Here is a 25,266-nt window from a genome sequence, read left to right as displayed (position 1 = left end):
GGAACAACAGGACCTAACTGCAATGTCCTGCTTGTTAGGGACACTTAACATATTTAGCATTGTTTAGTTCATTATTCAACTTCTCTGTCTTCATTGCTGCTACTAAAACTTCAGCAATCATGGGCTATTATTTGGGTATTGTGAATACCCAAACTCTAACCCGCCTGTGATGATGATGTGCACAGGGTGGTCTCTCTGCTCTGTACTCTTGGGGGAGTCTGAGCCTTAGCAATACCAATAGCCTCTGGCTACAAGGGTATTGGCTCAGGCCTACGAGTTACTTTACCTCTTCCTAGCCCTGTTTTGGCCCCCCCTTTGGGAGCAGCTGCTGGTGTGCCCGTGCTCCTGGAAGCCTGCTGCTGTTTGGAATTATGGTCATCTTTCCCAGTGATGTGTAGCATGGGCATGCGTTGAGGCTGCCTTGTGTGGAGCTTAAAGGATTTATACTGACTACAACCACAGGAGGCTGCCCCCCTGCACTCTCCCCTTGCTCTGTGACACTCACCCGGGGATGATTTCTCCTGTGAGCACAAAGTTGAGCTCACGCATGAGTGCTTCCCTTCTGGCTTCCTGTCCACGCTCACTGCTTCTGGGGGACACTGGGAATCCTACTTACCTGCATCTCACCACTAATCTTTAGGAAAGTGTCATGACCACTTACAGGCTACCTTATCACGTGTCAGAGGAGAAAAGTCCCCCCGGGGGAACTTTTCTCTAAATACGATCTCAGTTAATGGTTTGAAAACCCCACAGCATTTAGATTTTAAATCCAGAATGGCATGTCTGTAATGGCAGCACTTGGGAGGTTGAGATGGGAGGAACGCCAGGAGTTCAGGGCCATCTTGTATCACACAGCAAGATGCTGTCTCACAAACCCCAAATCTCATATAGAGAAAGCTTAGTTAATGTAACTGTATAAAATGCTATGGCAGAGTAGTCATTGCTTTGAACCTACTTCTGGGGCATTTTTTCAATGAGTTTTCTCTTAAGAGTAGTGAAACTGGCACAGCTTGCTCTGGTGGCACAGAGCTTAGGCTCCAGTCCTGAGGCCTCTGGCGGGAGCCCTCAGATCTCTCCGCTTCTGGATCCAGATCAGCCTGGGCGGCAATACCACATCTCCAGGTCCTGCAAGAGGCAAGAGAGGCTTCCGGGCGGCCAGCAAGGAGAAATCAGTGTGCTCTGGTGAATCCAGCGGGCCCCTGCAGGAGCCTCCAGGTGTCTGCTTTGGGATCTGAACAGCCTGGGCCACAGCACTTGGTCTCCAGGAAGTGCAGGAGACCTGGTGTGCAGCCAGAGGCAGTCTGGGAGACCACACAGCTTGCTCCTGTGGCATGGAGCTTAGGTTCCAATCCTGAGGCCTCTGGCAGGACCCCTCACATCTCTTCCGCTTCCGGATCCAGATCAGCCTGGGCGGCAACACCACATCTCCAGGTCCTGCAAGAGGCAAGAGGGGCTTCCGGGAGGCCGGCTGGGAGGAGTCAGTGTGCTCTGGTGAATCCAGCAGGCCCCAGCAGGAGCCTTCAGGTGTCTGCTTCGGGATCTGAACAGCCTGGGCAACAGCACCCTGTCTCTAGGCAGTGCAGGAGGTCAGCTGTGCACCAGAGGCCACCTGGGAAGGGGCAGCTTGCACTGGTGAGTCCAGCACTGACAAGACCAACTAACACCAGTGAGATCTAGATGGCAAAAGGCAAACACAGGAACGTCACTAACAGAAATCAAGGCAATATGGCAACGTCTGAACCCAATTCTTCTTTACCAGCATGTCCTGGATACACCATCACACCAGTAAAACAAGATTTGGATTTAAAATCACTGGTCATGATGCTGGTACAGGAACACATGAAGGACATACTTAAAGAAATTCAGGAGAAAATGGATCAAAAGTTAGAAGCCCTTGCAAGGGAAACACAAAAATCATTGAAAGAAATCCAGGAGAATACAAAAGCCAATAATGAGGAAACGCAAAAAACACTTAAAGAAATACAGGAGAACTTTGGTCAACAGGCTGAGGTCATGAAAGAGGAAACACAAAAATCTCTTAAAGAATTACAGGAAAGCACAAACAAGCAAGTGAAGGAGCTAAGCAAAACCATCTAGGATCTAAAATCAGAAGTAGAAACAACTAAGAAAACTCAAAGGGAGACAACTTTGGAGATAGAAAGCCTTGGGAAGAAATCAGGGGACATAGATGCAAATATCAACAACAGAATACAAGAGATAGAAGAAAGAATCTCAGATGCTGAAGATACCATAGAAACCACTCAACAGTTAAAGAAAATGCAAAATGCAAAATGCAAAAAGCTTGTAACCCAAAATATCCAGGAAATCCAGGACACAATGAGAAGACCAAACCTAAGGATTATAGGCATAGATGAGAATGAAGATTTACAACTTAAAGGGCCAGCAAATGTCTTCAATAAAATTATGGAAGAAAACTTCCCTAACCTAAAGAGAGAGATGCCCATGAATATACAAGAAGCCTATAGAACTCCAAATAGACTGGACCAGAACAGAAATACTTCCCGTCACATAATAATCAAAACACCAAATGTACTAAACAAACAAAGAATATTAAAGGCAGTAAGAGAAAAAGGCCAAGTAACATATAAAGGAAGACCTATCAGAATCACAGCAGACTTTTCACCTGAGACTATGAAGGCTAGAAGATCCTGGGCAGATCTCATTCAGACTCTAAGAGAACACAAATGCCAGCCAAAACTACTATATCCAGCAAAATTCTCAATCAACATAGATGGAGAAAGTAAGATATTCCATGACAAAACCAAGTTTACCCAATATCTATCCACAAACCCAGCCGTACAAAAGATAATAGGAGGAAAACACCAATACAAGGAGGGAAACTTCACCCTGGAAAAAGCAAGATAGTAACCTTTCATCAAACCCAAAAGAAGTTAACCAATCAAATTTAAAAAATAACGTCAAAAATGACAGGAAGTAACAATCACTATTCCTTAATATCTCTTAACATCAATGGACTCAATGCCCCAATAAAAAGACATAGACTAACTGACTGGATACATAAACAGGACCCTACATTTTGCTGCTTACAGGAAACACACCTCAGGGTCAAAGACAAACACTACCTTAGAGTAAAAGGCTGGAAGACAATTTTACAAGCAAATGGTCTCAGGAAACAAGCTGGAGTAGCCATTTTAATATCAGATAAAATTGACTTTCAACCCAAAGTCATCAAAAGAGACTCTGAGGGACACTTCTTGCTGGTCAAAGGAAAAATACAACAAGAAGAACTCTCAATCCTGAACATATATGCTCCAAATGCAAGGGCACCCTCTTTCATAAAAGAAACTTTATTAAAACTCAAAGCACACATTGCACCTAACACAATAATTGTGGGTGACTTCAACACTGCACTTTCCTCAATGGACCGATCAGGAAAACAGAAACTAAATAGGGACACAATGAAACTAATTGAAGCTTTGGACCAATTAGATTTAACAGATATATATAGAACATTCTATCCTAAAGCAAAAGAATATACCTTTTTCTCAGCACCTCATAGTACCTTCTCCAAAATCGACCATATAATTGGTCACAAGACAGACCTCAACAAATATAAGAAGATAGAACTAATCCCATGCCTCCTATCAGATCACCATGGAGTAAAAGTGGTCTTCAATAGCAACAAAAACAACAGAAAACCCACATACATGTGGAAACTAAACAATATTCTACTCAATGATACCTTGGTCAAGGAAGAAATAAAGAAAGAAATTAAAGACTTTTTAGAACACAATGAAAATGAAGACACAACATACCCAAATCTATGGGACACAATGAAAGCAGTGCTAAGAGGAAAACTCATAGCCCTGAGTGCCTCCAAAAAGAAAATGGAGAGAGCACACACTACCAGCTTAATGACACACCTGAAAGCCCTGGAACAAAAAGAAGCTATTTCACCCAGGAGGAGTAGAAGGCAGGAGATCATCAAACTCAGGGCTGAAATCAATCAAGTAGAAACAAAGAGAACCATACAAAGAATCAACAAAACCAGGAGCTGGTTCTTTGAGAAAATCAACAAGATAGATAAACCCTTAGCCAGACTGACCAAAGGGCACAGAGACAGTATCCAGATTAACAAACTACAAAAGCCTATACTCAACACAACTGGAGAATCTGGAGGAAATGGACAGTTCTTAGACAGATATCCAACACCAAAACTAAATCAGGATCAAATAGATCAACTAAACAGTCCCATAACAACTGAAGAAATAAAAAGGGTCATAGAAAGTCTCCCAACCAAAAAAAGCACGGGACCAGATGGCTTCAGTGCAGAGTTCTATCAGACCTTCATAGAAGACCTAACACCAATACTCTTCAAACTATTCCACAAAATAGAAACAGAAGGAACTCTACCCAACTCGTTCTATGAAGCCACAATTACGCTGATACCAAAACCACACAAAGATCCAACAAAGAAAGAGAACTTCAGGCCAATTTCTCTTATGAATATTGATGCAAAAATACTCAATAAAATTCTTGCCAACCGAATCCAAGAACACATCAAATCGATCATCCATCATGATCAAGTAGGCTTCATCCCAGGGATGCAGGGATGGTTCAATATAAGGAAATCCATCAATGCTATCCACTACATAAACAAACTCAAAGAAAAAACCATTTGATCATCTCATTAGATGCAGAAAAAGCATTTGACAAAATCCAGCATCCTTTCACGCTAAAAGCATTAGAAAGAACAGGAATTCAAGGCCCATACCTAAACATCATTAAAGCAATATACAGCAAACCAGTAGCCAACATTGAACTAAATGGAGAGAAACTTGAAGCAATCCCACTAAAATCAGGGACTAGACAAGGCTGTCCTCTCCATATCTTTTCAATATAGTACTTGAAATTCTAGCTAGAGCAATTAGACAACATAAGGAGGTCAAGGGGATACAAATTTGAAAGGAAGAACTCAAATTATCACTATTTGCAGATGACATGGTAGTCTACTTAAGTGACCTGAAAACCTCCACCAGAGAACTCCTACAGCTGATAAACAACTTCAGCAAAGTGGTTGGTTATAAAATCAACTCAAGCAAATCAGTTGCTTTCCTATACTCAAAGGATAAGCAGGCTGAGAAAGAAGTTAGGGAAACGACACCCTTCAAAATAGCCACAAACAATATAAAGTATCTTGGTATGACTCTAACCAAACAAGTGAAAGATCTGTATGACAAGAATTTCAGGTCTCTGAAGAAGGAAATCGAAGAAGACCTCAGAAAATGGAAAAATCTGCCATGCTCTTGGATTGGCAGGATTAATATAGTTAAAATGGCCATCTTGCCAAAAGCGATCTATAGATTCAATGCAATCCCTATCAAAATCCCAACTCAGTTCTTCACAGAGTTAGGAAAAGCAATTCTCAAATTCATCTGGAATAACAAGAAACCCAGGATAGCTAAAACTATTCTCAACAACAAAAGAAATTCTGGGGGAATCAGTATCCCTGACTTCAAGCAATACTACAGAGCAATAGTGTTAAAAACTGCATGGTATTGGCACAGTGACAGACAAGTGGACCAATGGAATAGAATTGAAGATCCAGAAATGAATCCACACACCTATGGTCACTTGATCTTCGACAAAGGAGCCAAAAACATCCAGTGGAAAAAAGATAGCCTTTTCAACAAATGGTGCTGGACCAATTGGAGGTCAGCATGCAGAAGAATGTGAATTGATTATTATCTCCATGTTATCTCCATGTAATAAACTTCACTCCAAGTGGATCAAGGACCTCCATGTAAAACCAGACACACTGAAATTAATAGAAAAGAAACTGGGGAAGACCCTTGAGGGGAAAAGTTCCTGAACAGATCACCAATAGCTTATGCTTTAAGATCAAGAATTGACAAATGGGACCTCATAAAATTACAAAGTCCATAAGGCAAAGGACACTGTTAAAAGGACAAAACGGCAACCATCAAATTGGGAAAAGATCTTCGCCAACCCCACATCTGATAGAGGGCTAATATCCAATATATACAAAGAACTCAAGAAGTTAGACCCCAGGGAACCAAATAACCCTATTAAAAATGGGGTACAGATCTTAACAAAGAACTTTCACCTGAAGAAATTCGGATGGCCGAGAGGCACCTTAAGAAGTGCTCAACATCATTAGTCATTAGGGAAATGCAGATCAAAACAACCCTGAGATTTCACCTTACACCACTCAGAATGGCTAAGGTCAAAAACTCAGGAGACAGGAGGTGCTGGCGAGGATGTGGAGAAAGAGGAACACTCCTCCACTGCTGGTGGGGCTGTAAGATGGTACAACCACTTTGGAAATCAGTCTGGAGGTTCCTCAGACAACTGGACATGAGACTTCCAGAGGACCCTGCTATACCTCTCCTGGGCATATACCCAAAGGATTCCCTGGCATGCAATAAAGACACATGCTTCATTATGTTCATAGCAGCCTTATTTATAATAGCCAGAAGCTGGAAAGAACCCAGATGCCCCTCAAAGGAAGAATGGATACAGAAAATGTGGTGTATTTACACAATGGAATACTACTCAGCAATTAGAAACAATGAATTCACAAAATTTTTAGGCAAATGGTTTGATCTGGAAAATATCATCCTAAGTGAGGTAACCCAATCATAAAAGAATACACATGGAATGCAATCTCTGATAAGTGGATATTAATTAGCCCAGAAGCCCTGAATACCCAAGGCACAAATTGCATAACAAATGACTCCCATGAAGAAGTATGGAGAGGGTCCTGATCCTGGAAAGGATTGATCTAGCATGGGAAGGGAATATAAGGACAGAGAAAAAGGAGGGAGGTGATTGGAGAAGGTTTATGGGACATATGGGGAGGGGGGATCTGGGAAATGGGAAATCATTTGGAATGTAAACAAAGAATATAGAAAATAAAAATATTAAAAAAAAAGTCAGATGCAGTGGTATGCATCTCAGTGCTCTACAGAGGAAATGGTAGATAGAGATGCAAAAAAAAAAGAATAAATAAATAAAAATAAAGTTGATACTCTGCTCAATAGTTCTTAATGTCACATCTCATCTCCTGAGTGTTTCCAGAAAAATTATTGAAAAGTATTAAAGTTTTAAATTGCCTTGTGTACTGTTCACCCTCCTTACTCTACATCAAAGTAAAAAATAAGACTGTGTCTGTAAAATATATATATATATATATATATATATATATATATATATATATATATATAGCTTTGTCCTTTTTAAATATTTTATTAAAAATGGTAATTATAAAAAACAAAACAAAAAAAAAGTAGTGAAACTATTAAGAGTTAAGAAATTATTAGCAGGCTTAATTAGGATGACCTAATCAAATGCCTATCTTCCATGTTCCTGGTAACACTCCAGTTTTACAGGTGATGGGCTAAGTGCAAGGCAAGGACTATAATTGCTTATTATAATTTGCAGTACTAAAGGGCAGAGAATAATTACAATACCACTTCTAAAAACTTAAAATATCACACAGGACAGTGGAAGCAACAAGGACTTGGCTGAGGCCTTCCCTGGAAGAACATCACTATTCTTACACATTCATATATATTTTTCTTTGATTCTTTCTAACATGTCCTGTCGGTATTACTTTTAGTCAGAAAAAGAGGATCTGCAATGTTTCTCAGGCACTGAATGGAGACAAGGCGTTATGAACTGATAGCATGATTATTTGGAATTAATCCAAATAGGCCTGTCAGTTATCAGAATGGAAAAAAATGTCTCACAGGAAGCTGCCTGTTTAAAAAAATGCATGAAGCCTGCCTAAGTATGTGGGCTAGCCCAGTGGTCTCCTGTGCCCTGCTGTATATTAATAGTTAACTGACAATTACATGGTAACATCCCCTAAATGTTTCCAATTTTTTTGATTGACCCACGTTTCAGTTTCAGTCAAACAAACTTTTGGGAGCCCTTTCTAACTCTGCAATGCAAATCCTCTAGTCCAGCACTGGGATGTGAACCATGCTAGGCAAGCACTCTGTTGACTGAGCCACATCCCCAGCCTGATGAGCTCTTTATCCGGAATCTCTGCTTTTGCAGGTGTATATCAGTAAGTTTTGTTACTTTATATGTCATTTTTTCACTATTAGTCCCTTGGATTATACCTGTATAAATGAGAAAAGTCACACCTCCTTGTAGGTTCGCATATCACCTTTGGGAGCTTGCTGGGACTAAGGTCCCAGTTACAGGAAGAGAAGCTGCCATGGTTGGTGGCTCCCCGCCTCAAGTTAACCAAGTGCCGCCTGGCTCAGCACCTGCCTTACCTAGAAGGCCTCACCTAGGAGAGGTCATTAATATTTCAGTCAATGCAAGGCTATCCTGGAACTCACTCTGTAGACCAGGCTGGCCTCGAACTCAGAAATCCACCTGCCTCTGCCTCCCAAGTGCTGGGATTAAAGGCGTGCACCACCACTGCCCAGCTTCTGTCATGGCCTTTGAATAAAGAACTCAAAAAGTTAGGTTTGTAGCTCAGTCAACAGAGTGCTTTTCTACCATGCACAAAGCCCTGGATTCAAATAGCAGCACTAGATTAGAGGAGATCCTGTCTCAAAACCCAGTACCACCACTACTACCAAGTACTCTTCAGAAGGTCACTTGGGTGATACACAGCCCCAGCACTAAGGAGACTGAGGCAGGAGGATTTAAGTTTGAGTTAAACTTGGGTCATGCAGCAAGACTGTCTCAAAACAATAAAAGGGCCCTTGCCTGGTATCTATGGTGTTCTGGATCATTTTCCCTGGACTGCCAAAATGGAAGACAGAGCTCACTGGAATCCATCAGCTCCACCACAGCCTTCTTTCCATCTGTGTCAATAAAGCCCGGATGCCTCCACCCAGCAAGGACCACACAGGAAGCACAAGGGGCCCTCTGAACCCCCTCCCCTCCCCTCATTGAGCGCATCTGTGGTACGCCCACCACCTCTCTCATGTATCCTCTAACAGGAACAGCAGCCGCAGCTTACAAGGCTAGACTGTTTAAGGCAGATGAGGCTGGCATGACTGCAACCGCTCCTGGATATTCTAATCCCCATTCCTCAAGGCAAAAGTGTCTGTGCAGGCTGGGCCCCCGCGTGATGCAGGGCTCCTGTGTAGACACAGAAATAATGCGCTTGCACTTGGCTTCACCTCGTCCACACTGAGGGTTTCTGCAAGTTTCCCTTGTGGTTTAGAACCAGCTTGGTTCTTTTAATGGCTCATATACAGACTCAGTCAAGGACAAAGGGAGACAGGAACTATGGATGCAGAGGCAAGAATACTGAGAAACACAAAACACCTAAATAATAAAATAAATTATTTGTATTATAATTTTGAAATGTTGTACATGAAAAAATTGAAAATGATAATGCTTTTTTTACTTCCCTCTCAGAAAGAAAACACATTACAAAATGCTGGCATTAGGACAATTACACTTCTTCTAACCAGGTGATCTACTTCACAACCTCTGCTCCTGAGTTCACTAAGATTTGCTCACCCGTTCCTCACGAAATGTTTTACTTTACAAGTATTATTTCAGGACTGCATTTACTGGCATGGGCAGTGGGAATGTCATCTAAATCAAGATGGGCTACTAATGTAAAATACACTCTAAAGACTTAGTTCACAGTTTCTTTTTACATTTTAAACTGACTAAAAATTAAAACTCGCTGTGCAGCTCTTGTCATACTGTCCGGAGCTCAGGCGTGTTCCTGTCACCGCCTCTTCCTCCACACATCACCCGGAGCGCAGCGTGCAGTGCAGACACCAAATGCATCTCTGGACAGCCCCGTCTCCAGAGACAGACACTTGAAAACACACTGGCGGCAGCTTTCCTTTACAGAAATCACACACGTCTGACCTACTTTTACAAATGGGATTATAAAATAAACTAGCTATTTTTAAGCACATTTTTATTTTTCTAATGGACATAATATTTTTCAACAGAAAAGGAAAAAGTTCGTGTATTTTCTATATACTTAAGAGCTGCCCAAAATTCCAATTGTCATTTATGAGATCTGCCCTCCAGTAATGGACACATCAAACTATGCCATTACTTGTCACTTTGTATCAGGTGCAAAAGGCCCTGGAGAACTTGCTGTTTCCCTGTACAGAAGTTACAACTGTCATCTAAACGCCTGAGGACACTCCACAGCTCAGCTGACAGCTGACGAGACTGTCCCCAGCATGAGGCTCTCACTCATCTACCTGTTTCATGAGAAAGAGCGAACTTCCTGTCTGACAGAAAATTCGAAGTAATGTGATCTATAAATGTGCTGAGGATGTGCACCTTCTTCTTCGTCTGTAGCCTGGGAGCGAGCCTGTCCACAGTCCGCCCAGCCCGTCCACGGTCCGCCCAGCCCGTCCACAGTCCGCCCAGCCCATCCATGGTCCGCCCAGCCCCGTCCACGGTCCGCCCAGCCCCGTCCACAGTCCGCCTTGCTCGTCATGGTCTTCTGACATTATGGAACCTGCTCATAAGTCATTTCAAATGTTTAATGGTTTTCAGTAAGATAAATCAAGATGTCTGTTCTTTCCTTGTTGGTTCATGGCAGTTTATTCTGACATGTTACTCTGGTGGTGGTCACGCGTGGCTGTGTGGTCCTGACAGCGGCACATTTTCATCTGTCTTCCAATGAGGTCACTCAGATCCAAGTTCCGACTAAAACTCTGCGGTGCTTTCTTCACCCGCAAGAGCAACGGGGACCACGACGCCCTGTCGGTGCAGCTCCCGCAGAACGTCCAGTATGGAGTCCAGCTCCGTGCGGAACTTGTCCAGCTCCCGATTCTTTAACTGTGCAAGTCGTTTCCACTTCTCAACTTCCTTGTTTTGCTCAGTTTCTACAACTTGGCGTGTTTGCTGTATTATCTGAAAATATGAAAATTCACATTACTGTTCCAAGTCATAGTGGAAATGAGGAACAGTTAGCAGTGTTATAGACTAGGACAATAAATACTACCCAGGCATACTCAGGGCCTCCTGGGGAAAACTCAGACCAACCCAACCATGAAGCTTAATGTATCTGTTCGTCTCCAAAGGTTTCTGTAAATCTCTCACTATTTGTTATGGGTTGAATGCCCCACCATCTCTCAAAACCATGATGCAGCTCTAACCCCCAGTGTGGCTGTATTTGGAGTGAGGAAAAATGTTAAATTAGGTTGTGTTGATGGGGCCCCAGCTGACAGGATTTCTGCCTAGGAAGATGATGAGGGGTGGGCACTGGCGAGGTGACTCAGTGGTTAAGAGCACCGGCTGCTCTTTCAGAGGTCCTGAGGTCCAGTTCCAGCACACGGCAGCTCACTGCCATTTATAATAACTGCAGCCCATGGGATCTGATGTTTCTTCTAGAGTGCAGACATACATGAAGACTACATATACATATATATAAGATATGTAAGTTAAAAAAAAGACAATGGGAACACCCAAGGAAACCTTTGGTAGGGATGGAAAACCCACAGTTAGGCAAGGTGCTGCGGTAGTGCACACCCCTGCTTACCCACAAGGTGCTGCGGTAGTGCACAGCCCTGCTTACCCACAAGGTGCTGTGGTAGTGCACAGCCCTGCTTACCCACAAGGTGCTGCGGTAGTGCACAGCCCTGCTTACCCACAAGGTGCTGCGGTAGTGCACAGCCCTGCTTACCCACAAGGTGCTGCAGTAGTGCACAGCCCTGCTTACCCACAAGGTGCTGCGGTAGTGTACACCCCTGCTTACTCACAAGGTGCTGCGGTAGTGCACAGCCCTGCTTACCCACAAGGTGCTGGGGTAGTGCACACCCCTGCTTACCCACAAGGTGCTGCGGTAGTGCACAGCCCTGCTTACCCACAAGGTGCTGCGGTAGTACACAGCCCTGCTTACCCACAAGGTGCTGCGGTAGTGCACAGCCCTGCTTACTCACAAGGTGCTGCGGTAGTGCACAGCCCTGCTTACTCACAAGGTGCTGCGGTAGTGCACACCCCTGCTTACTCACAAGGTGCTGCGGTAGTCCACACCCCTGCTTACCCACAAGGTGCTGCGGTAGTGCACAGCCCTGCTTACCCACAAGGTGCTGCGGTAGTGCACACCCCTGCTTAGTCACAAGGTGCTGCGGTAGTGCACACCCCTGCTTACTCACAAGGTGCTGCAGTAGTGCACACCCCTGCTTACCCACAAGGTGCTGCGGTAGTGCACACCCCTGCTTACCCACAAGGTGCTGCGGTAGTGCACAGCCCTGCTTACCCACAAGGTGCTGCGGTAGTACATAGCCCTGCTTACCCACAAGGTGCTGCAGTAGCGCACACACGCACCCCTGCTTTACCTGCTGGAGCTCCTGCTCTCTCTGCCTATGCCTTGTCTCCATCTGCTTGATCTTTCTTTCTAAGCCCATGAAATGCTTCATCTCTGGTGTGTGGTTTTCTTTGGCTTCTTTCAATTCTTCCAAGAGTTTTGTAATCTAAAATCAAAGTAGGAATTGAAAAACCACAATCACAAGGAAACAATTATTTTCAAATAGATAATCTCAAAAAATCAAGAATATTTGTACTAGATTTTTCAAGTGGCACCTTGGATCCATCTAGAAATTAATAGCTTCCATTTTCATATCCGAGAAGCAAAGGGTAATTCTAGCCGAGCTGACCTTCCATTCCAATTGGTTCCAGATGGGGCCTACTTCCCTCTCATCACTGTTCCGGGTTCAAGTGAGCGAGTGCTTTTTTCAGCTCTAATGTGCTTTATGGTTATCATACAATGCAGTCAGGCAGCACTGCAGTGTTCAACACACAGAAAAGAACTTGGTAATTTTATTTCTAATTCTCTGATGACCCCTATATCACTTTATAATGTTGGTAATTTGCTTCACAGATAAAGATCTGCTTGCCAGAAGAGAATGGCAGGGGTGGTGGTGGTGGTGCATGAGTGCGTGCGTGCGTGCATGCGTGCGTGCGTGCGTGCGTGTTAGTTGACTGCTCCTTCAGGACCTCAGATGCAGACAGACGAAGGCACAGTCCTTGCCTTCACGGGGTTAGTCATTGCAGCACCTGTTATTTTCTTACCACAGAGAAATGGTAAGACTTTAATAATAGGAATAAAATGGAGGGAGTTTAAGCGATTTTATAGTCAAACAATTAACTGCATTTTTCCTATCATATAGTAGGAAGTTCTATCGGAAATCTGGTTTAGCTAATTGCTGTAGCAAAGGGAAGAATAAGAAAATGAAGATGGATAGACGGACACATCAATCACTCACCTCTTACATAAAATACCTATCACCTAATAATAACAATACTGCTTTCTCCATCTTCCCTAAATTGGTAAGAAAAAGAGTGAGCACAAACGCATATTAAATCAGAGGCAATGTAAGTGTCTTAAATGAGAGACATCCTGATGGTGTCACAGTTACTATAGAAACAAGTGGTCCTGAGCCACAGTGGTCTGAGAAAGCTTAGGGAGGAGCTCATGCTGGGCACATACATGGTATCCACCATACAATGACTACTAAAAGTTATTTAGGAAAAAACTGCAGGCATGATGACTGAACAAAAAGCTGATGGAGTCATTATATACAGAATGGATGGTCAAATATTTCAATTTTGTAAACTTATTTTTGGGAGTGTCGGGGCCTCATGCACCCCAGTGTGACCCCTTTACCTCTGAGCTACATCACTACTTCCTCACCAACTTTTTATGGTTAGAAAATAATTTTTCATCCTAAGTCACTGCCATCTTATGTGATACTACACCTGCAGCACATGCTCGGTCTTTGGAAGCCAAAAGTAAATGAGAATTCTAAGGAGGACAAGGCTCTGCAGGCTGGGGAGAACTCCTCAGAGGTGGGTGCCAGGATTCCTACAGCGGATGCCACTGACTGCAAGAACACGACTGGCAATCCACAGCACGTTCGTGCTAAATCTTCAAGATAGCTGTCTCAGCTTATTACATTCATACTCATTTTCTGTCTGAGCCACAAAATTAAGGTCCACAAGAGACTTTCCTTTGTCCTCAGAATTTCTAGAACCTTGATTTTTCTACTACCGATGGGCTCAGTGCTAGCATTTCTTTCTGTACGCTGGCTAGTAACAATGGTAAAATTACTTCATTTTCCTGGCATAAGTTTCATCTTTATAATGGGAAAAACAGTGCTTACACATTGGTTATGATTAGCATCAGTAAATTAACCTATGTTCTTGGCATAGTTCATTCAGACCGCACAATGCATACTTGTTTCTGTTGTTGTCAGTCTTGTTTAATGGTATAAGAAACAGCGAATGGAGCCGTGCCAGCAGAAAAAAATCTATTTAAATATACGCTTTGGTAAAGACGTACTTTTAAATTTAAAAATCACATCCATCCATACACAAATGACCGCACCTCCACACTGTTTGTACCCCTATGGGAATGGGAAAGTGGGTAACAACAGTGGGAGTATATGTGATTTTTATAGCTTCTAATTTCTATCTTGAACATTAGCATATACTGAATATTTAATCTATGCTCAGTAGCTATAAAATAATGTCAAGCAAAGTCTCAGCTATATTAATAATTAATAGTTACTCTACTTCAGGGAGAGGGTGCTTCACCCTGATTGTCACTAGAGGTGGAGTTTCAGACTGTTGTGAGCCTTCATGTGGTTGCTGGGATTTGAACTCAGGTCTAGAAGAATAGCCAGTGCTCTTAATTGCTAAGTCATCTCGCTAGACCCTGTATGTTGATTTTTATATCCTACAATTTTACTGAATTCCTTTAAATTACTTTTAACAGATATATTTTTTAAAGAATTCACCAGATATACTGACCACCAGAAATATTTCTGTCTACTGGGATTTCTTTCAAATCTTGGTAACCTGATGCTTTCATCTTGGAAAACTCAGAATTTTAGAATTTTCTTTCTTTAACAGGTTGACTGTAATATGCCCTAGTGAGGGTCCTTGTTGTTGCTGAATCTAGTTGGGGAGGGTGATCCTTTGATTTCTTAGAAGATTTGGGAAATAGCTGAATATTTTATCAAACAGAATTTTGATGCTGAGTCTTTCCCTTCAGCAGCGCCCACCCTGCAAACCCCGGCTGATGTCATGCTGCTCCACCGGCTTCAGGGACTACCTCCTCTTCATTTACAGTCTCTTATTTCTTTGGTAAATTTTTCATTCATATTTGGAATTGTTCTTATTTCTTCTTCTAGTTTCCTATATTCTCTTGTATGAATTTCCTTACGATCATTAGTTTGAATTATTTTTCAGGCATTTTATAAGTATCTTTCAAAATGGGAATTCTGGACAATCATGTTTCTGTAGAGGTATACTATTTCATGTCTCGTGTTCTGGTATTAGTGCCACTGAACCCAACGTGGTTGTCTTCCTCAATTTTTAGGAGTAGCTTTCACTGGAAAGCTTCTTTTTCTTCCAGTTAGATGTGACATAGGATATCAGTTGGGTAGATGATTTGGATTCTGTTGTAGATGATCTTACAGTATGTCTTTGCGATTTCCTCGGCAGTGACTGTGTCAGCATGGCCTGTCCAGGAGCACCTCCATAGTCTAGCGTGCAGAGTGAGTCATGAACATAGTTGAGGGTTCTGTGAGGGCTTGTGTCTATGCTATTTACAGTCCTGAGCATGGATGGGGAGGTTCTCAGGTCACAGGGAAGAAGTGCTGGTGGGGTTGGCACTAATGTTGTAGTCACATTCCTAACAAATGGGACACAGATAGGAATGTTGTCAGGCCCAGAGGCTTGGGACGAGCGTGCTGTCTATAGAAAGCCCTTTCAGAGCCCTGGCAGTGGCAACCTAAGTGGGAGAAGTAAATTCCCATGGACACTGCAGGGATTTGCTTCAACTATAATTTGAAATCTTCTGAGTCACAGCTTTCTGATAGTCCTGATAAAGTACTTTTACAAATACAAACTAGCAAGAGCAATAGAACTGACCTGTTTAAGGTATAGTGCACCTTCATTCGTGGCTATGCAAAATGACTGGGATTTAATTTTTCCCTGAGCAACTAGAATACAAAGTAAAATACATGAACGAGCTGCTTTCGCATGCTGGGTAGTAGCTCACAGGTCTGCGACCCCTGAGAAACAGGGAAGCTGAGCTCTGTCACTACCTAGTTTATTACGGCAATAGTTCAGCTTAGATAATTCCTGGAGTTTAGAGGGGGAACAGTTCATTTCCCCTTCAAATTGAGATGGAATACCTCAGATAATAGCAGTGCTACAGCAGCTCCGGCAACTGAACTCCCTAAAAAGCAGCAGGTACCCACACTCAGAGCACATCACATCTCTATCAGCAGACAGTGGCTATGGAGCCCTAGCGGGACAGGGCTTACACACACCCTGCAGCTGCTTAGCTGTCCCTGTGTCCTCCCTAGTTCCTGAGTGGGTGGAGTTGTTAGTGAAGGAATAGGTGAGTTATTTTGGAAATAGGCCATTAGCAAAGTATGTTTGGCCCTCCCCTGCCCTTCTATCTTCTACCACGGGATATGTAGTATAAAGGCTTCATCAGCTGCTGGCTGATGTTCTTGGATGTTTGCATTAACAATGCTTTTTATAAATCATCAAACCTCAGGATGCTTTTATAGCAGCACAAAACAGTAAAATAATTAATTTCTATTTTCAAATATCTTGGCTACTCTTACAATACGAACTGCTTAGTCATCACTGTGTCAATAAATTATCAAGTTAAAACTGACCTTGCCTTTTGGCCCTGCAAACATAAACATCTATTTCCTGCCATTACTTGTTCTAAAAGCTTTACTTCAATTCAGTGAGGTCCTACAAGCTAAATGTTTATGGCTAACAAGCTAAATGATTCTGTGTGCTTCTTGAGCAAGGAGATGCAAACAAGTGTGTGTGTGTGTGTGTGTGTGTGTGTGTGTGTGTGTGCGTGTACACGCACACATTTAAATTTCCTAGAATCAAAGGGTCCCTCAGCCAATGAGCAGCGGTGGTTTTCCATCTATGCCTATGATGGTGCGCCTGGTGACACCGTGTGATGACTGTGAGTGCTGCAGAAAGCTGAATCCTAACATGTACTTCTTTGACAGGTTTGACAGTGGATGATAATCACGATGACGTTTAAGGTAGGATCTTTTACTGACAATAGCTTGGCTCCTATCAGCCCAGCGAAGAAGACATCAGATGAGTCTGAAATCAAACCTCACTCTGAAAGTTTTCTTCAATTTATTCTTTTCCACTGTCCCCCACTTTTGAAGTCCAGTGGCTTTTCCGTGTCCCATTGTGTCCACACAGGTTCACTTGCTGACGGGATCGCTCTAAGCCTCTGCGTAGGCACTTTCTACGGAACTTTCTCCTGCCTGCTCAGCACTGTTGAGTGCCAATCAATGTGTTTGCTTTTCTTGAATCTAATTAATCTGTTGTTTGTTACTGGAGCCTGTCCCAGCTAAGCACTCACAGAACTGATGGACATTATTTCCTGGATAGTTTCTAGAGACTCACAAGGCTTTCTGGGAAACCTGACTCTTCCTGGAACCTGTGGATGGGGTCCTAGGGAAGCTGGCAGCAGCCAGAATAACATCAAAATTCTCACTAAAGCCAATTTTCCCTATCCGTCCACCCACCCCTTCCCTCCCTCCCTCCTTCCCTCCTTCCCTTTCTTTCTCTGGCTTTTTGAAACAAGGCCTCCCTCTGTATGTAGCCTGGGATGGCCTGAGTCTACAGAGTGCTAAGCTTACAGGCGTGAGCTACATGGCTGGATTCTCAGATTAGAGGGGAAGGTAAAGTCTTTCACTGTCTCTTCCTTTACAAATTTTGATCACCAGAAGGAAAACAAAATGTAAAACTCACTTCTTGGTATATGCCCAGGAGTGGTATAGCAGGATCTTCTGGAAGTGAGGTGCCCAGTTTTTGGAGGAACCGCCAGACTGCTTTCCAGAGTGGTTGTACCAATTTGCAACCCCACCAGCATTGGGGGAGTGTTCCTCTTTCTCCACACCCTCTCCAACACCTGCTGTCTCCTGAATTTTTAATCTTAGCCATTCTGACTGGTGTAAGGTGAAATCTCAGGGTTGTTTTGATTTGCATTTCCCTAATGACTAATGAAGTTGAGTGGGGAGGCTAGGAAAGGGGAAATAATTTGAAATGTAAATAAAAAATATATCAAATAAAAAAAAATGTTCCACATTTTAAAAAAAAAAAACAAATTCACTTCTTTGATACCTGTAGTATGTGGCTGTGGATCTTAAGAAGCCATGGTTTAGTTGTCTTTTTTTCACCATCTGCTGGAGGAGACTCACAGGCAGAGGTCACACCAGGGCTTATAAGTCTTGCTACTCAAGTCAGGGTAAAGGACGGGGGAGTTAACAATTTTACAAATGGTTACATTTCTCCATTTTATTCTCATGTGTTGATAGCTTGGCTTTTGGGACTGGTTTCTGCCAGCTAGAGGGACATGTTGGTTTATGTCAGGCAGTTTATGAGAGGGACTAGGGTTAGATCGACAAACAGCATTCTGTGTGCTGGCTTTAGGCCTACTCTGGGCCTTTGGCTTCTCAGTGTTTGTTATTAGGTTGGTGCTGCTAAAGTCCCGCCCAGGGATCGCTGTGACCGCATCTGTACTCTGTCTGGAGTCTGCCTACTTTCCACAGTAACTATAAACACCACCATTCTCAGGAGCCATGTAGTAACAGGTCTTTGATGTCCCAGGCTTTTGGGGAAGGAACTCTGGATCTTGAGGGGTGGCTCTGTTAGCAGTTTTGCTTAGGAACCCTGTATAGGCACATTAAAGCTACAAGATCTACTGATTAAAGTCATATGAGGCTTGTACTGTGTAAGTCATATTAGAACAGATTTGGGTTTTCATTTCTAAACTGATTATATTTTAGAAAGCAGACTTTATATTAAGTTACTATTAAATTTACTATATGTGACAAAGATTTCAAGGTTATGTTAGTATGTGCTTTTTGTTTGAAAAATATCTATACATGAACATAACTGATATCCCTAAGAAATTATTTAATCCAGTATTTTGGCTATTTCTTACCTGTTTCTGTAGGATTTCTTCTCGAACTTGAGAAACTGCAAGAGATTCCTGCTTACCCTGCAGCTCACTGACTTGACCTTGGAAATGTTTTAGAAGTACCTAGGGAATTAGGACAGAGTTAGTCTCCAGCCATACAACCAATGAGCCTGACCTCATCTGATCTTGGAAACTGAGCAGGGTCGAAGAATTATTTGGCTAAACTCTGTAGATCATATAAGAAAGCCAACTCAGGACTGAAAAAAAACTTTAGAAGTAAACTTCTGTAAAGTGTAAGCTTTAGAAATTACAGGATTAGCATCATACTTTCTGGATAAGTAGGATATTAGCTTTTTCTTAATTAAAAGGTTATTAACTAAAGATAAGTTATAATATCTGTGAACTAAAAATGGCAAGTTCATAATTTTAGATAAAGAAACTGGACTCTGTGAACAGACTTCTACCAAACACTCTAAGAACGTGGAGAGGCCCAGCTCTCTTCTCTGTGACATTTGACCTTCACTGTTGTAACGAGGGGATGGCACCAACTTCCATGGAACTTACTATTTTGCAGTATTACATCTAACATCTCAGGAAAATACATTATACATGTTACTCCCGTATTACAACACTACTCTCTCACTGTCCCAGACTATCTCTGCAAGTCACAGTGGTGGTGGTGGTGCAATGCCAGCCGCCTTCTGACACCTGGAGAGGATTTGCAGGGCTACCTTGAGTGCTACTTTGAAAAATGTTTCAGAAAAAACATTTAACATGTCTCACTACATTAAGAGAACTGTCCTGACTCCCTTGCATTTCATCCCACAAATGTTTCAGCACATGCCTCCTTGGAATGGGGATGGGGCATTTCTCCAATAGAAATGATCTAATAGCAGTTTTGCATCTGAAGATTTAATCTGTCCTTATTTAAATTTCCCCAATGAATCAATGAAGGTTTATTTTTGTGTGTGTGGTAACTAGAAGGGTAGGAAGTGGTTACAGGTGGGAGAGGGCAGGAAGGCACGGATGTCTTGAACCTTGCCCTGAAGCCTGTCTTATCGACATAGAAGTCTGTAGGAAGGATGAGGAGCAGAAGAAACACTTAGCTCCGTGAGCCATGCTTACGGTTCCTTTCTTAGACACTGTTTTAAACCATGCTGTATAAAGCTCTATTTTTAGCCTGACAGTACAGAAAACAGCCACAGATATTCAAAGTCCTTGTCATCCAAGGAGGGTAGCAACCTCAGGAAATATTAGTGTCTTGCCAGTTTTCCTTATCACAGCTGTTGAAGCTGTGCTTCCTATGGGTTGAGCTGTGTGTCTCTGTTCACTACTTTATCCCTAGTGCCTCACTGGTTGGCGTCATTATTTGTTCTATGATGAACAGTAACGAGCAGGAAGAGTGCATGTGGGACTTCGGGACTTGGGGTGGAGAGAGGGAGGTCAACAGGCAAGCCTGAGTGATAAGGTCCTACTCAGCTAGACATATCTCAGCCATCTGTGACTGCCCATTAGAGGGAGATAAGAGAAATGTATTCCTTTCTCCACATCCTCGCCAACACCTGCCGTCTCCTGAGTTTTTAACCTTAGCCATTCTGACTGGTGTGAGGTGAAATCTCAGGGTTGTTTTGATTTGCATTTCCCTAATGGCTAATGATGTTGAGCATTTCTTAAGGTGCTTCTTGGCCATTCGAATTTTTTCAGGTGAAAATTCTTTGTTTAGGTCTGTACCCCATTTTTAATAGGGTTATTTGGTTCCCTGGGGTCTGACTTCTTGAGTTCTTTGTATATATTGGATATTAGCCCTCTATTGGATGTAGGGTTGGTGAAGATCTTTTCCCAATTTGTTGGTTGCCGTTTTGTCCTTTTGACAGTGTCCTTTGCCTTACAGAAACTTTGTAATTTTATGAGATCCCATTTGCCAATTCTTGATCTTAGAGCATAAGCTATTGGTGTTATGTTCAGGAGCTTTTCCCCTGTGCCTACGTCCTCAAGGGTTTTCCCTAGTTTCTTTTCTATTAGTTTCAGTGTGTCTGGTTTTATGTGGAGGTCCTTGATCCACTTGGAGTTGAGCTTAGTACCAGGAGATAAGAATGGATCATTTCGAATTCTCCTGCATGCTGACCTCCAGTTGAACCAGCACCATTTGTTGAAAAGGCTCTTTTTTTTCCACTGGATGTTTTTCTCTCCTTTGTTGAAGATCAAGTGACCATAGGTGTGTGGATTCATTTCTGGGTCTTCAATTCTATTCCACTGGTCCACTTGCCTGTCCCTGTGCCAATACCATGCAGTTTTTAACACTATTGCTCTGCAGTATTGCTTGAGGTCTGGGATACTAATTCCCCCAGAAGTTCTTTTACTGTTGAGAATAGTTTTAGCTATCCTGGGTTTTTTGCTATTCCAGATAAATTTGAGAACTGCTTTTTCTAACTCTGTGAAGAACTGAGTTGGGATTTTGATGTGGATTGCATTGAATCTGTATATTGCTTTTGGCAAGATGGCCATTTTACCTATATTAATCCTGCCAATCCACGAGCATGGCAGATTTTTCCATTTTCTGAGGTCTTCTTTGATTTCCTTCTTCAGAGACCTGAAGTTCTTGTCGTATAGATCTTTCTGCATAAACACTTATTTATAGGGCATAATTTTAAGGTAAAATGTTAAATATATAGTAATAGTATCTCTTCTATATGCATAAAATTAAGCCAATAATTATTTTCCAATTGTATCATCAGCCTAAAAAAATACAAGGTTAGAACATCTCCACGTTAAATCATATTCTGTCATCAGTCTTAAAAATACACCATTAAAGTCTTAGAAAGGCCAGTTACCTCCTGAGTTGCGATTTTGCGATTCAGTTCAGCTACTTTGGAAGAGGAATTTTCTATTGCATTTTGGCAAAGGAGTTTCTCTATTTCCCTCTCATGAGATGCTTTGAGGGATGCAATATGTGCTGCAGCATCGTCCTTGACCCTAGGGAAAAACACAGACAGCATGTCAAGTGGCTCTCACTCACATAACTCAGGAAGCCCAGATGTTCTCCAAAGCCTGGAAGCAGCAGCAAAGGGAGTTAACAGGATCCTTCAAGCTTCTCTCATCACCTACAAGGGAGCATTTTCTAGGTTTTGTAAGAGTAAGCGGGTTTAGGAAAAGTGGCACCCAGGGGCCACACTGCGGGTGCAGATCTGTGAGCTGTTCAGCATGAGATCAAGTCAAGCCCAAGTGGAGTTTAATACTGGGCCTTCCACTCTGCCTCTATGTGGAGCTCCGTTCTCCAAGGGACTCTGTTCCAAGTCACCTGCCTGAATTTCAAGCAAGGGCTTAGTCATTCTGTCTTTAAGGTACACTCAGATTTCAGGAACACATTTCTCATGTGGGTTCTTATCTGGATAACCATAGCAGCTCCCTTTAAAATCCTCAATGGTTTTTATTGGCAACTCAAAAATATTTGGGCATGCAAATGAATGCACAATACACAATAGTGTTATGTTGTGAAAATACAAAAGCTTTATGGCAATTTTCAGACAAGGGATTATTTAATTTGTATTGCATATGTGATAATTCATTTGTCTCTTTGACAAAGTACATGAATCCCAGGGTAGTTAAATAAATGTTGAGGTGACAAATCAATGTTGCTAAGAACTAAAATGACAGACAAGCATCAGTTGCTTATTTGCTATTTCTCTAAGGAAGCAATATGGTTGATGTTCTAGGTGAAGGATACAAACCAAAAACACTGATAACTCAGTTATAGTGAGGAACAACCTCAATCCAGGCCTAGGAAGACTTCTCATATCAGAAAAACAGACTAACAATACTAGCAAGAACTTAATGACAACTTTCCTATAAGAAACCTTATATGGCAAACCTGAATTTCAAATTGTTTCTAGGAAAGAATGGTATTCTCCCTTAATTCCTTTAAACTAGATTCAGAGCTGGAGAAACTCGGTTCAGTATGTGGCTGCCATGGTGACTCAGCCGCCAACACTGCCGTCAAGTCAATCTATCAATAAGCATCATGGCCGCTGTTTCCATGCTCACCCTGGTAGCTGCATGCCTGCAAAGCAACGCCACCTTCCATGTGTTCTGTGGGAGCTACAAGGCTGGTGAGAGTTAATGCTTATGCAGGAGCTGTGGGTGCGGGAAGGCAATCTGCCGAGATTTGCCAAGAAAGGTTCTGTGGAGGAAGCAGAACTCCAAACACAACTGAGCAAGAGAAACAAACTTGGCAAGTCAGGCCTAGGGATGAGAGGAGAGTGGCCGTGGGACTGGAGCTATTTGGCAGAGACACTTGGTACTGAGATTTAAGGAATTTGGGAGTTACTGAAGGGCACAGTGACCAGATGACCATGAGGGCATTTAAAGAATATTTATTTATTTATTACTACTATTATTATTTATTTTACAAGCAAGACGACTGGGAGATCTGAAAGGATGACGACGATGGGGTGGGATGTACAACATGATGTACTGTTTAGTACAGAGAGGAAGGTGGTACAGGTGGGAATGTTTATAGGCATACAGCATCTTCTAGACAGTAAACTCAAGCAATAAAGGAGGTAAAACTGACTGGCAGTTGGGATTAGTTAGCAGTGGGCAGGGAAGGGAGCCTGCGGCAAGGATGAGCATCTGAATAGAAAGAGAGGAATCCTTCTGGTCACCCTGGACACGGACTGGACTACACAGAGGTGTCAGGTCGTCAGAATCTGGTGTTTCATCAGTAGGAAAGTTACAACACTGGAAATCCTCTATTTTCACACATTACTGCACATACAATAGAATAAACAGACCTGCCTCATGGATCCCAAGCAGGCCTCTCGCGGGCTACACAGCTGAGAGTGACTTGGGATTTCTGACCCTCCTGCTTCTATTGAGTGCTTGACCTCATGAGAGGATGGTGTGTATGCACCACACACCCTGTTCCTGTGGAGCTGGGATCAAACTCGGGCTTTCACGGACAGGAGGCAAGCTATTTCTTAAAATGCAGATGTGAACGTGTTTCAAGGTGAAGCTATTATAGACAAAATAGGCCTCATAACTTAAAAAAACCCAACCTTTTTTGTGTTCCCATGGATCTATAAACAATTTAACCTTTACCTTTTCATGGAGTTTTCCAGTTGGCATACTGCTGCCTCAGATTCCATCTTCAGCTTATTTCTCTCTAAAATCAACCCCTCCAGCTCACTTCTCAATCTGTAGTTTTCCTGTAAGACCTCCGAAATATGAGAGTCAGTAAAGGTGTGTGGGTGGTACAGTTTGCCATCCAGGGTTTCAGGGAAGGCATTCACATTTCCTCTGCTTGGGCGCAGAACGTCTTTCTTCAGCCTTTTGGCAGCCGTCTCCTCTCTGCTCCCGGGGATCTGCCTCGACAGCATCACCCTCCTTTCCTTCTGGAGCCTCTCCACAGTCTTGTTAAGGTCTTGGATCTCTCTCCCCTTGGCTGCCAGTTCTTCATTGAGTCTCGCCAGCTTGGCCCTTGCCTGCGCCTGTTCTACCTGGAATTCTATGGACTGGAGGTCCTGATCTTCTTTGTCATTCTTCTTGTGTTCTAAGTCAGCATTTTGATGTTTAAGAACATCAATTTCAGCTTCCAGCTTTCTTACAGTGATCTGATGGGCTTCCTTTATGTCCCCAAGTTCTGTCTCAAGAGCCTTAAGCCTGGATGAGCTGACACGCTGGTTCTGTGGTGCTTCCTGCTGCCTGTGGGCAAGCAGCTGTTCCTGCTCCTCCAGCCGCTGTTCGTACTGAATCTGAGGAAAGAATTCAGACCTATTAAAACCCTGTTAAACACACCATTACCTAGTGAAGCCCCTTGTTTACTGTATTTCTATGAGTCCTCTGTCCAAACACTCACATATTCTTATGTCTTTAACTTTCTTTGAAAGTCAGATATACTGAGGTCTTATTCTTTGACGTGTAACTATATCATTTAAAATTGAATCATATATATTAGGTAATGTGTGTTTATAAAACCCTCAAATGTTTTAAACATTAAAATAAGTTTAAGAGACAGGTGTAGTGGCCCAGGTCTGCAACCCCAGAACTTGAAAGGTAGAAGCAGGAGGTTTGGGAGTTTATCTGTTGAGGCTACACAGTGAACTCAAGGCCAGCTTGAGATACATGAGAACTTGGGTCAAAAAGAGAAAATTAGTTGAGGCTTACTAAAGTAATAGTATTGATACTTTATCAACATTAAGCTAATTGCTAATGTTAACCTATGCTGCTGATTCTCCATGCAAGCTGTCATACTCTGAGGATAAACATAGAAAGCAACTGGAGGAGGTATTGAAGTATATGAGAAACAGTACGTTTTCCATTTGTTTTGT

At 42.6% G+C, this 25,266-nt stretch overlaps 1 protein-coding gene and 1 long non-coding RNA gene across 4 annotated transcripts in view; one reads left to right on the top strand and one right to left on the bottom strand.

Moving 5' to 3' along the window:
* Positions 1-9,311: 9,311 nt before the first annotated feature.
* Cep162 (centrosomal protein 162) overlaps positions 9,312-25,266 on the bottom strand; it is a 66,161-nt gene continuing 50,206 nt past the window's right edge. For both annotated transcript variants that reach the window (XM_052187692.1, XM_052187693.1), the window contains 5 exons: positions 24,038-24,690; positions 21,772-21,913; positions 18,965-19,063; positions 12,297-12,431; positions 9,312-10,869 (listed from right to left, as the gene is read on the bottom strand). In XM_052187692.1, coding sequence (XP_052043652.1) covers positions 10,663-10,869; positions 12,297-12,431; positions 18,965-19,063; positions 21,772-21,913; positions 24,038-24,690 — 1,236 coding nt within the window. In that variant the 3' untranslated portion in view covers positions 9,312-10,662. The remainder of the gene's footprint in view (positions 10,870-12,296; positions 12,432-18,964; positions 19,064-21,771; positions 21,914-24,037; positions 24,691-25,266) is intronic.
* On the top strand, positions 11,379-12,352 carry LOC127688751 (uncharacterized). 2 transcript variants are annotated; one of them, XR_007978748.1, is made up of 4 exons: positions 11,379-11,540; positions 11,577-11,648; positions 11,793-11,864; positions 12,261-12,352. It is a non-coding gene; the product is annotated as an uncharacterized LOC127688751 (long non-coding RNA). The 2 variants fall into 2 exon arrangements; XR_007978747.1 differs by having other exon boundaries at positions 11,721-11,864.

Source organism: Apodemus sylvaticus, chromosome 7 (genome assembly GCF_947179515.1).
Source record: "Apodemus sylvaticus chromosome 7, mApoSyl1.1, whole genome shotgun sequence".
In the NCBI taxonomy this organism is placed as follows: Eukaryota; Metazoa; Chordata; class Mammalia; order Rodentia; family Muridae; genus Apodemus; species Apodemus sylvaticus.
Note: the sequence above shows the minus strand (reverse complement) of the source record. Positions and strands in the feature narration are given on the sequence as shown.